Raw genomic sequence first — 13573 nt, 5'->3', positions numbered from 1 at the left:
CAAACTGGTATCCTTAGAAATATTAAACAGGTGAGGATTTACACCAAAAAGAGCATCAAAGGTGAAAAACTAAGAATGGAAGTCAAGTCAAACATCTATGCTTACCAGTACACATAAGGAAAATAAATAAGCCCTCTATGCTCATATAATGGTGTAGGAGGGAGGATAATTTAAAGAAGGTTTATTAGATAAATAATGTTCCTAAGCTTATTTAGACTTGAAACAAATGGTGAAAATACATAAGGGAAACACTGTGACAATCTTCATTACCTTTTAAATATTATGTGTAAGAGAGGCAGAGTTATAAGTCACTGTTCAGCCAGCCAGCCACCTGGGATCATCCCCAATGAGCTTGTGAAAAATATTTGACTTGAACCAGAATTGTGTTTAATTTCTTTGGATTGTACAAGATTAGATTTCAATATACATAACAAAAATAAGATGTCCCACCTCTGTCCCCGCACCAGCTTCCTATTCTCTGACCAGCTGTTTTTCAGTAGGGGTCTCTTGTATCCATCACAGCTTGAGTTCTGATGGGCCAGCAATTTAACTGTATCTGTTCCAAAGTACATTTCCAAAGAGGATTAGTGCTACTGTAATTAGGGCTGTCAAGCGATTTAAAAAAATTAATTGCACTGTTAAACAATAAAAGACTACCATTTATTTAAATATTTTTGGATGTTTTCTACATTTTCAAATATATTCATTTCAGTTACAACACAGAATACAAAGTGTACAGTGCTCACTTTATATTTAGTTTTTATTACAAATATTTGCACTGTAAAAAACAAAAGAAAAACTCACGCAATTAACTCAAAAAAATGAATCACGATTAATCGGACTGTTAAACAATAGAACACCAATTGACATTTATTAAATATTTTTGGATGTTTTTCTACGTTTTCAAATATATTGATTTCTATTACAACACAGAAAACAAAGTGTACAGTACTCACTTTATATTATTTTTATTTCAAATATTTGCACTGTAAAAATGATAAACAAAAGAAATAGTATTTTTCAGTTCATCTAATACAAGTACTGTAGTGCAAACTCTTTATCATGAAAGTTGAACTTACAAATGTAGAATTATGTACCAAAAAAACCTCCATTCAAAAATAAAACAATGTAAAACTTTAGAGCCTACAAGTCCACTCAGTCCCACTTCAGCCTATCGCTCAGACAAACAAGTTTAGTTACAATTTGCTGCCCGCTTCTTGTTTACATGTCACCTGAAAGTGAGAACAGGCATTGACATGTCACTTTTGTAGCCAGCGTCGCAAGATATTTACATGCCAGATGTGCTTTACATGCAAAGATTCATATGTCCCTTGATGCTTCAACCATCATTCCAGAGGACATGCGTCCATGCTGATGACAGGTTCTGCTCAATAACGAAAAAAATCTACATTTGTAAGTTACACTTTCACGAGAAAGAGATTCCACTACAGTACTTGTATGAGGTGAATTGAAAAATACTATTTCTTTTGTTTATCATTTTTACAGTGCAAATATTTGAAATAAAAATAATATAAAGTGAGTACTGTACACTTTGTTTTCTGTGTTGTAATAGAAATCAATATATTTGAAAACGTAGAAAAACATCCAAAAATATTTAATAAATGTCAATTGGTGTTCTATTGTTTAACAGTCCGATTAATCGTGATTCATTTTTTTGAGTTAATTGCGTGAGTTAACTGCGATTAATCGACAGTCCTAACTGTAATGTGAACAAGATTATGTATTATTTGCTTCTGATCTTTTATTCTGATGTATTCAGACATGTATTATTTATACCGTGAACTTTGTCTAAATTCTTTCCCTCTTCCCTGCCCACAAATATTTGGAAACTATATGCATTTTTCTTACAGACCTTTTATGTGGAAAAGGACTATTATCTGTCTGTATGACCGTGCTTAATATTCCTGAAGCCAGAACGGGGGCATCAGACTCCTTCCATGGGGAGGGCTGAATTCTATTTTTAATTATAATCTGTGGGCCAGAGTATACATTTAGGACTGTATACTGCCATTAGTGGAACTCCTTGATGTAAATGGAAGGTTTGCACAAAGAGCAAGTGTAGAATATGACCTTTATATATAGCATTAAACTTTTAGGACTGAGGAGGTCCACCAATTATCATTATTTATTATGTATTCAGTATTATGTATTCAGGACTACCAGTGTTCCTTCCTTTTTGTTTCTCTATCTTCTCTATCCTCCTGGGTTTTTTTGTTTGTTTGTTTTGTTCTTTCTCTCTTCTCCATCTGCAACTCCGTCTCTTTCTGCCTTCTGGATTTTCATCTCTGCAGCAACTCTCAATTCTACCCTCATGATCTTCACTCTCACCATCTACTAAAATGATCAGTTGTGAAATAGCTAATACTGACATTTAAAGCATCATCATCATTAGGCTTTAGACATAACACACCAATGAGATTAATGGGGCAGGGGAATTTCAGAGGCTTTGTTTCAGGCTGTCACCCAACTGAGGAAAACACTACTGTAGTTATTGTTTCATATGCATTTGGAAGATAATGTTAATCCCAGTCCCCTGTTAGTTTAGGCAGGGACAAGGCCCGCGGATGGAAGCAAGGTGTCTCTTGACAGCTTGGTGTTGAACTCCCATATCTGCTGACTGTCAGTAAATCAGTAAATCACTTCAATTTCCATTATAGTTTTGGAGAAAATCATTTATAACAACTTTAGCTGATAAACTTGGCATGTTCTCTTGAAATCCTTGTTTTGCTTACTGTAGTATGCAGCTGTATGAAAAGGAAAGCACTCTGGTGTTTGCACATAACTTTGGAGATCTTGTACATTAAAGACTCCAAACTGAAGTGATTCTTGCTCTCAGTTCAGAAATACTAATTGTAAAGTATAACTTCCCCTATGAACATGAAGCCTTTTTTATGGGATACTGTGAATCTCTGTATGTTTAATGAAAAGGTATAATTTGTAAACTCTACCTAAAATTGTATCCAAAAAAATGACATTAAAAGAATGTTAAGTTTGCAAAGTCAAATACTCAAAAGTTAGAAAATGGCAGAATTAAGGTTGCCTGTGCCACCTTTAATTTGACCCCTTTGTGTGATAGTCTTTAATGGAATGATCTCACGTTTTTCCCATAGGACCCCTCCTTTTCTATGCATCCTGAACGCCAGCAGGGCGAGCATTGTGAGCACAGGAGAGAGAGTTATCCTGCTCTCTGTTCTTGTGCCCGGTGCCCCAACAGCTGGGAGGAGAAATTGATGGGAAGGTCTCACTCAGACGCTGCAGACCCAGGATGGAGCATGCTCAGTACAGACAGAATCTTCAGAGAATTTAGCTGCCTAACTCTAACAAATCTCCACTGGTCATGTGCGAACTGCAATTTTCAGAAGTTTATAACTTGACCAAATTTGGGTGGATTTTCATGAGGATGGTAAAAGTCATGTCCCTCATTCCTGGGTGACCCCGCCTCCAAATTTCAAGTACTTCTGGTCCAAAGCATGGGGATGCTAGAACTTCTCAATGAAACAGTTGTAAGATTTTCTTTTAACACGGGCAAAACATTGCATTTTCCCTTAAACTCATTCTGAGAAATAGGTGAACAGTGTTTGCTGAAAGTTTCCAAAAACATTTGGTCTGAGGCAGACACGCCTGGCACATTAAATTTCAGCTGAAACAATTAGTTTGGCAAAGTTATAAACAAATGAAAATAGGGATCTTATAATGTAAAGTGTTGCGACTTCAATCCATGTCCTCATGAGATGGCTATTCTGTTTTATTGCTTAAATCTAGTGGTAGTCTTTAAATATCTATAATAAAACATGGAAGACTAGAGAGATTAGAGATGGGGAGGGCCAGTTAAGTTCTCGGGACCACCTGTCTGTGAAGAGAATGGTACACGTCTTAGAATTTGGCTGATATTACAAATGCTGTAGTTTTGTTCTCATTATTACTATGTCATCAGAATCCAATCATGGATAGATGGGGCTGAGGGGTGTCTGTAGTGTGGAAAAATTGAATTATATTATTAACAGGTGATAATATATTTTTAAAAATAAATTGGCAATTTGTCAAGATTACATTCATGTATCTGTTTTGGGGTGTTATGGTAGAATGGAAATCTTTCTTAAAGCAATGATCTGTTCAATGCAGATTTACCAAGTGGAGAACGTGTGTGAGGAAGAGATGCCAGAGGAGTCTGAATGCGTCCGTATGGTTAGAACCCCTACCCCACCAACCTTGTCTCCACCAGTCATAACCTTAGGGAATGGCGAGGAGCTTGCTTCAGAGGCGCCTTTGACAGGTGAGCGCAAATGCAGAGACTGGTGGAATTAGGTCAGCTTTTCTGCCTGAATCTCTTTCTGATCAGGTACTTTTCCTAGCTTGAAATGTTTAAAGCAAAAGTATGTGACTTTCACCTGTTTTTATGGTTTAATGGGATAGTTCTCCAAGTTAATGAAGCTTCATGAAATATACTAGCAAGCAGGATGGTAGAATGATGTATTCAGTTATAAAGAAATATATGAAAAATTATTTAATAGTAAGAAAGCTATTTATATAGTGAGAATATGTTTTTTGATTAATTTTAATTGATTTTTATATTAAAAACAAAAAGATAAATGACTTGCAGCTTGTATATCATTTGACCTCTTAGACACAAGGTCTTTGTGGCAGCGACTCTGCTTCCATATGTGCTTGTATAGCACCTAGCAAATGGAACACCTATCTTGATTGGGGCCCACAGGCACTACCACAATTAATTAATTAATAACAATAGCAATCTTCATTGGTTTGTGAACTGCCCCCAAAACACTGCAGCCCTGATCATACAAGCTGATCTTCTTACAGGATCAAGGTCTCTAGTTGGAAAATGCTATATGGATATCAGCTGCATTGTAATTATTCCAGTTCACTTCATTTTTTGGTAGGCCATGAGAATGGTGTATTGTGAGACAAAAGCAACCAGTAAATAATTTATTTAGTTTAATTATAGAGAATTTACTTTGTCTGTTGCACTAGGGCCTGATCCTGCAGATAGATAAGTACTCCTATGAGGTGCCGAGTACCCTCAATTCCTTTCTAAATCAGGGAGAGTTCAGAGCATTTTGAACATCACAGGAGGTGCTCAGCACATTGTAGGATCAGGTCCTGGAATAGAACAGGGAGAAGAAGGCATAAGAAAGTCTCTTCCCTCAGATAGCAAGACAGGATTTATTTATTGCATTCACATGCCAGGAGAGAATGCTGACTGATATCAGGATCAGTTACTGTATATACTTAGTCAAAAGTAAATACTAGCCAACATCACGTACAAGTATACTTTACTCCTATCTTATCCCAGGCCTTCATTTGTTTTGATGAGAAACTTTAGAGCAAACACTTTTATTCTAAACACAGAGTAAATTAAAAATCCAAATATATATCACACATTTACAAGTCTGTTTAACTGCAAGTTATTCTACTATTTTAATTAAGTCCTCTTAAGAGATTTGTATCAGTCCAATCAGCTTCTTGGGCTGGAAAGATTAGAAGAAGTATCTGGCAAGGGAACCATTACCCCTCTGAATTTATAAGGGAGTTAGCAAGTGAGGGTGACAACAAGTAAAGAGGGACCACGGCATGGAAGGACAAAGGAAACAGCAATATACTTGTGGTTTTTCAGTTTAAGGCATATGCACACCTTGTTGGTTTTGAGTTAGTTTTGGGGTTTTTTATATAAAATAAGAGATAAGAAGTGAATATTCTTGATGCACTGTAACAAATAATTAACCTGCTGAGATGAAGATTAGAATAATAATAGTGGATTTATTTATATACCATAAGCATGCATGACATCTTACATGGCCACTAGGAGACACAGACCAAAATTTTCAAATCTGGGTGCCTACAGTTGGGCTCCTGTATCCATATTTGGGCACCTAAATAGAAGTGGCCTGACTTTCTAATGTGTTTATGAATTTGCAGCTCAGTGGGAACAGCGTTTGCTCACCACCACTGGAAATCAGGCCATTTCTGTTGAAGTGCTTAAATATGGTTTTAGGAGCCCAGTTTTAGACTCCCAAGTTTTAAATGTTGGTCTCTGTTCTTGCCTTGTGGATTTATAATCTAGATGGATGGCTAAGGGCTATATGATACACATATTTGAAAGATGTTTGTTGTGGACAAGGGTGAGTATAGCTAGGAGATACTGAGCAAAGGGAAATTTAGGTTGAATCTCAGGAAAAATGTCCTAATGGTGCAGGCTATTAGGATAACTTTCCTTTCCTTGGAAGACTGTTCCACGGAAAGTAAAGTTGTCCTATCATTGGTATAATTTAAAGTTTATAATATAAACTATAGGAGAAAAAAATCTTCATTGACAAGACCATGAATGCAGTAATGTAGATGTTTTCCATCTCTGCTTTCTATAACTCTTTGAAAATATCTGGACACAGTGATTAAAAGTATAATATATTATTTTAAATTATTTTTTCCAGAACAAATGGGACTTCCTGCAATGGCATCATCAGTCAGTGCCTCAGTAATTAAATCTCCATCAGACCCTTCACATGCCTCTATTCCACCACCTCCTCTTTTGCTTCCAGCAGCTGCCACAAGGAGTAACATCACATCAATGCCTAATAGCATTCCTAGCCTAGAAAACAAACCTCCACAGGCTATCGTTAAACCACAGATCTTGACCCATGTTATTGAGGGCTTTGTGATTCAGGAGGGTTTAGAGCCATTTCCTGTAAGTGTAAAAGTTAAAAGCTATTAACATATGTTTTAAAAGGCAAACAAATCTGGTTTAGTTATTTGTGGCTATTATATAGTTAAGTTCTTTATATTCTGAATAACTTTTCAGAATTTTGGGATTGACCTTCTTTTCCTTCTGTTTTATAGCCAATTTGTTACAGCATATTTTATATATGCATATGTTATATGCATATTTACATGTATTACAGCATATGTGAATCGGGTTTATCTTAAGTGTATAGTTCAGATTCATGCTACTTTTTTCATCCAGGTGTATAATTGAATGGCAGGTTACTAGTTTTTAATAGAACCATAGCAGAGAATTTTTCTGGAGCGGGGGAGGGAAAGGGCTATTAAAAAGTATATATGTTTTTTGTGAGGAGATGTGTATAGTGAGATGAAATTGTTTTAGTATTATTGTTTCTAATATTTAGTTTTACTTTTATCCATCTTATAGAAAAATTACTCAGTGTAGATATCTGAGATGGTGCTCTGCATATACTATGACTTTGGTGTTAAGATGTGTTGGACAAACTTTGATCCCATTGAAGTCACTGACAAAACACTGACAGGAGTTGGCCCTGTAAGAGCAGATTGTTGCTAACCAATGGAAACTTTCAAAGCCAGAAATGGCCAGTTCCAGACTACTGGGTCTGTAGTTTTGAAAAGTGTAATGTTTTCTGCACTGCTAATCACTTTACTGGATAACTCTCATGCTCTCATTCATCTTCCTCATCTCCCTTTGCTTACTATAGTGTCTTCCTGTGTTAAGTCTAGTTTTGATTGTAAGATCTGAAGGGCAGGAACCTGTCATTTTATTTGTCTATAAAATGATGTGTAAATGTGTGGCTCTATGTATCATAACAATGAACAGGATAAAGAATGCAAACACTGTTGTAGTGGCACAGCTACAAGTGCTAAATACCATGTGCCATTTTTTTCTAATTGTTGTTTCATACTGCTCTGCCTTTATTATAATAGGTAAGTCGTTCATCTCTGCTGGTTGAGCAACCTGCAAAAAAAAGGCTCCTAATCGAGGGTCAGGTCATGAGTGTCATGTGTGTTGAGTCAGAGCCGCAGAACAATACAAAACATGCAGAGAACTCCTCAGACACAGAGATAGAGGACATCATTACTGAAGGTTTGTAGATTTAATTTAATACACATTACTCCAGTCAATGCCATAGCATTGACTGAAGTCTGTACATCTGGACTGTTTCTCTATCTTAGATCCTTTCGACACTATATCTAGTGATCATATTTGAAATTATTTTCAAACAGTTATAGCCAAACACAGATTATAATGGTGTTCAGTATGGATGCACACTGTTTTATAAAAACTTTGCCATTGACTTACCTAAGTAGTATAGCATAGCTTGGGCTAGCACAGTTCTCAAAAAAGAAACCATGCTGACAATAGCTCCATTGCAAAACAGTTACAGACAATTTTGTTAGAACCCTGGTTAGCAAACATTTTTTTAATATGAATTATTTTACTACCATGGTTCACAGATTCAAAGGCCAGACGGGACCACTGTGGTCATCTAGTCTGACCTTCATAACACAAACCATAAAACTTCCACAAAATAACCGCTATTTGAATTAGAGCATATCTTTTAGAAAAACATTCTCCATCACTGGCAAATTTTAAATCAAGACTGAATCTACTACAGCCCTGGTTAAATTACTCTGATGATTAATAACCCTCACTGTTAAAAATTGCTGCCTTATTTCCGGTCTGAATTTCTATAGCTTCAACTTCCCACCATTTGATCCTGTTACACCTATGTCTGCTACACTGAGGATCCCATTATCAAATATTTGTTGCCCATGGTAGGTATTTGTAGCCTGTGATTAAGTCAGCCTTGAGCCTTCTCTTTGTTAGATTCCTGGTGTTCAGTCTATTTAGTTTATCACTGAGGCATGTTTTCCAATCCTTTAACCAATCTTGTCGCTCTTCTCTGAACCCTCTCCAATTTATCAACATTCTGTCTTCAAGCCCTAGTATGGATAGCATCATAGATGATAGAGAGAGAAGAGATTTAGACCTCCTAGTCCAGGTGCCAGTCAATGGTATATTATTCTCTGCTTTGCATTTTCTAATATATTTTCAGTCTAATTTTAAAGTCCCAAATTCCACCATCTCCTCTTGGGGTCTCTTCCACAGTCTAATATAGTTGACGCTGTCAGGAAGTTGTTTTTGGTACTCAGCCTATGATTTTCTTAATTTTCCAGCTCAGCTTCTAGTTTATACCTCCTTGTACCATAATTCCTTTCTGTCCTTCAATATCCGTATATTGCTACCTTGTCCTCTCCTCTGCCCCAGATGAGTTGTTAGTTAGCCAAGCTGTACATATTTTTCTAATCTTTCCTCATAAGGGCGTCAGAGACCTCTATAGCAATTAGAATTGTTCATATCTGTGGTTCTCCCACTAGTGAAACTGATATAGAAGTGATGGGAAAACATACTGTATTTATAGTATATCTCAATGTCAAACAAGCTCAAAATTCAACTTATTTAATTATTAACTTCTGGAACATTGTTTTTACTATCATGGTTTGCCACTGCTTAAGAGAGGAGAATTGCAGGTGTTTGGGGAGGGAAAAAGCATAGTGTTTCTAACAGTTCTGGAGCTAAGAGTAATATTTGTTGATGGTGATATAATAATAGAAAATTTAATCACTACTGGATTTTTATTTAAAGCTGAGATTCAGGTTACAGCTCAAATGATATTTGGGGCCAGATGCCTTGAGGTTCAAATTGGATGTAAATTCTCATCTTAGTAGTTCATTTCAGTAACACATTGGAACAGACACACATTGAAGGTTTCTAACCGTCAGAGGGGTGAAATTTTGGAACAGCCTTCCGAGGGAAACGGTGGGGGCGAAAGACCTCTCTGGCTTCAAGATTAGGCTAGATAAGTTTATGGAGGGAATGGTTTGATGGGATAACGTGATTTTAGTCAATTAGGCAATAACAGCCATCGCTGGTAAAATGAGGGTCTGGCTAGAGAATCTTGCCTGTATGCTCGGGGTTCTGCTGATCGCCATATTTGGGGTCGGGAAGGAATTTTCCTCCAGGGTAGATTGGCAGTGGCCCTGGAGGTTTTTCGCCTTCCTCCGCAGCATAGGGCAGGGGTCGCAAGCTGGAAGATTCTCTGCAACTTGAAGTCTTTAGATCACGATCTGGAGACTTCAACAGCAGAGTTAAGGGAAAGTGGGGGGGTCAGCTTTTGTGGCCTGCATCATGCGGGAGATCAGACTAGATGACCATATTGGTCCCTTCTGACCTTAAAGTCTATGAGTCTATGATAACTTATTTATCTTGGAAACACTTTATTGAAATGAGATATAGTAGTTTGCAGTCCTATTGCAAGTCAAAACACATGAGATGGTATCTACAAATTAAATACAAAATTTATTTTAAGCTTCCAGTTCAGGGTTTTCTGACTTGAGAGCTGATTGAGAGATCACAATTGCCGATATGGCTCATAAAAGTCCTCCAAAACCTTTTTGCATTTTTCAAGGACAGCCTTAACTTAGTAATTTCCTGATGTTTGAGGACTTCACTTTGAAGCCTTAACATTCTTTTAATGCTGTTTTTTAAATTACATTTCCTACATATTTTAAAAATAAAAATTAAAAAACACAGAAATTTCACCATGTTCAGCTATTTGGTAGTCATCAATGGAACATTCTGTACTCTATAATGTGTACAACCAATGAGATTTGAGCCCCTGGCCTTTCTGTATCATATGTAGGCAAGATTCTTCAGAGTCCTGTCTTTTTCCCTGAGAAAGTGACTTAACTCCTTGGCTTGCATGTTGCTTAACCTTTGAGGGATATGGAGTATGGTAAAGGAAAAGACGATAACTGACAGAATATTTTACAAAAGCTTTTAGAAATATCTATCATTGTTTTATTGTCTTCATAATTGTGAATGGTGCCGATGTCTCTCAGTGAGAGCTGCCATTTTACTGATTCTTCCAGTAGGAAGTACAGTCTGATGACATGGACAGCATAAGAGAGGCAGGAGGCTTTCAAAGTTGTTGTATATGTGGTAAGTTCTGTTACTTGTGCCTTTTTTTGTTAATTTAACAATACTGTATACAATACCCTTCTAGACAAATTAATGACAAAACTTACCTTGCAACAGCTTTGTAAATCTCCTACCTTACGTTTGTGTGTGGAGAGCTCTACTTCTTGATTTATATTAAGCTATTAGACTATCAAGATGGCAATTACCTGACTCATTGGTAATTACCGGTACTAATTTTTTACTTCATGTGAGATATTTTTAAAATATTCATGACTTTTACTTTCTTTTGATGTATGCTTTAGCGTGTTTGCAGTTTCTGTGGAGTAATTAGCAAGTCATCTTAAATTTGGTAGTTACACTGAATACAGTCTGTTTCATTTTTCACAGGACTCTCTCTAGGGTTCTTTGTGTACTAACAATAAGTAAGGCTAAGGTTTTGTCACGGATATTTTTAGTAAAAGGTCACGGGCAAAAGAGAAAAATTCATGGAAGCCGTGACTTGTCTGTGATTTTACGAAAAATATCTGGGACAAAATGGGGATCTGCGGGTCCCCACACCGCCTGAAACAGGGCAGCTGCGCAGGGGCTAGGAGCCTCTTGCAGCAGCTGGGGGCTGTGGGATATCCCTGCCACCTGCAGCTCCTGGGGTCCCCCGCTGCCTGAGGGGACCAGGAGCTGTGGGGTACCCCCACCGCTTGCAGCTCCAGGGGCTTGCTGCAGCCGGGAGCTCAAGGGTTCCCCTGGCAGCTGGGAGCTCGGGGGTTCCCCCCACCGCCTGTGGCGGCCAGAGCTGTGGGGCTGCCAGAGGTGGCAGGGGTACCCCACAACTCCCAGTCCATGGGAGGCGGGGGACTCTTCAGCTCCCGGCCACTGAAGTCACGGAGGTTGCTGGAAGTCATGGATTCCGTGACTAAATCTTAGCCTTAACAATAGCATTTGTTCCTGAGCAGATGTCAAGCAGACAGTTTACAGACGCCCCCCGGGTTACGCAATCCTGACTTATGCAAATCCACACTTACGGAAAAAGTTCCGTAAACTAGAAATAGTTTTGGGGGTTTTTTTGGGGGGGGGAGGGGGAGGGTTTGCGTAATGGTCGGGTATATGTTTCCGACTTACGCAAAATTTGAGTTACGCAAGGTGTTCCGGAACGGAACACTTGCGTAAGTCGGGGAGCGTCTGTATCTGTTTTACAGCACTGTTCAAACATTTGCATTGTTGTTTACCATTTGTAGTTTCATTTTTGACAGTTGGTTGTTGTATCGTAAACATTCTGCAGTTATTCAGTTGATGAGCCAGGAAACGTTTACACAGCATTGAGAGCCATTCAGAAACACCAAGATCAAATAATTTAATCCCTTTTCCCATCATTCAACAGCTAAGATGTGGGTAAAAGGAAGAAGTGCTTCATATGCAAAAGAACAGTTTCTTTTTTACCCATTTTCCCAGCAGTCGTCGTCTTTTTGCAGGGAGCTTGTAGATTGAATTGTATCAGTATATTCCTTTTTCCTGTAGGAAGAGAGATTGATTTTAAGGGTACATTTGCGAGGTTTTCATTACTTCAGTTGCAAAGTTGATGAGATCTGATGCATTTTGCAGTTTTTAAGCAGATGAGATTGAGGTCCTTTCTCCATTGTTACTGCAGTTGTAATTCTGTACGGGTTTATAAAACTGGTACATAACATGGTAATATTTTCATTCTTAAGATGAGTTTAGCTTTAATAATATATTAGGATCCTGGGACTTCAACGTTTTCCCCCCCACATTAATCTATTCAGCATTGTTTGATTTCTTCTTGTTGAAGTAGTGCTTTCCAGTTTGCTATCCTATTGACAATGCAGCAGAGTGTTGGGCATGATTCTTGATGAGTAAATATAACCGAGTCAGAATATCAAAGGTTCAGATTCCTGATCTTTGTGTTAAACTACCATACCAGAGTCTTTATTAGCCAGTATTCGAGTTCCATGAACAGTCTAGAACCAAAAAAATAGCAACCGTGGTTGCAAACTGGAAATGTTGTGTCGCTAAATATGAATGAAAAGAGCAAGAAGTAAGATGTAGTCAGTGAATTGCCTGATTTGGGGGGAAAATAGCTAAATACTGGGGCGGACGACCCAGAAACTAAAACAAAACCCCCCTCTTTATATGTTCACTTGCATTTTAAAATGAATTTGTTTTGAACATGCTTGCACCCGTTTTGTAAGCTGTTGAGCTTTACTCACATGAATGCATGCAGAATATAAATGCTAAATTTGGTCTCCTGATCATTAGCACCAGTAGTGTTATATTTCAATAATTGTGCATGAGGATAATTTGTCTGAGGCCAGGGGTCAGATTGGAAGGGAGTGGGGGAAAAAAGCTGGTGGTACTCTTTCCGGCTTCACCCATGTAAGATGCTGCTCACAGTACATTGTGCAGATGTTCAAAATATGACCGGGCATGCCATCTGTGTTTGTTGGTCTTGGCTCCTCTTCAGTGGGACTTGGAAACACCCATTTGCACAACACATGATCTACTGTGCTTCTCAGGCTTATTTTCCCCTCAATAAGGCTTGTGTGCCTTGCTGGGCTTCCTGAGCTTGGCTCCCCCTTGAGGGGCTCAGAGGCCCTGCTGTGCTCCTCTTCAGTTGGGAGTGGGAAGAAGGTACACCAAAATAAACTGTCAAAGTAGATTGTTCAGTTCTCCATAATATGATCAGCCCCTCTCCTTTCTTACATGCTCTGAAGTTAACAACAATGTGACATTTAGAATATTTTCACTGGCATCCAAGTTAGCATCCATTGAGATGAATGTGGCAGATTGCACCTCTAA

The 13573-nt window shown here is 38.0% G+C and overlaps 1 protein-coding gene across 2 annotated transcripts in view; it reads left to right on the top strand.

Moving 5' to 3' along the window:
* PHC3 (polyhomeotic homolog 3) overlaps positions 1 to 13573 on the top strand; it is a 100608-nt gene that overhangs the window by 68553 nt on the left and 18482 nt on the right. For both annotated transcript variants that reach the window (XM_026650191.2, XM_026650192.1), the window contains exons 9-11: positions 4144 to 4294; positions 6468 to 6721; positions 7708 to 7867. In XM_026650191.2, coding sequence (XP_026505976.1) covers positions 4144 to 4294; positions 6468 to 6721; positions 7708 to 7867 — 565 coding nt within the window. The remainder of the gene's footprint in view (positions 1 to 4143; positions 4295 to 6467; positions 6722 to 7707; positions 7868 to 13573) is intronic.

This window comes from Terrapene carolina, unplaced genomic scaffold, assembly GCF_002925995.2.
Source record: "Terrapene carolina triunguis isolate 2854851 unplaced genomic scaffold, T_m_triunguis-2.0 Scaffold88, whole genome shotgun sequence".
Classification (NCBI taxonomy): domain Eukaryota; kingdom Metazoa; phylum Chordata; order Testudines; family Emydidae; genus Terrapene; species Terrapene triunguis.
The sequence above is the reverse complement of the archived record's forward strand: the minus strand, read 5'-3'. Positions and strand labels throughout refer to the sequence as shown.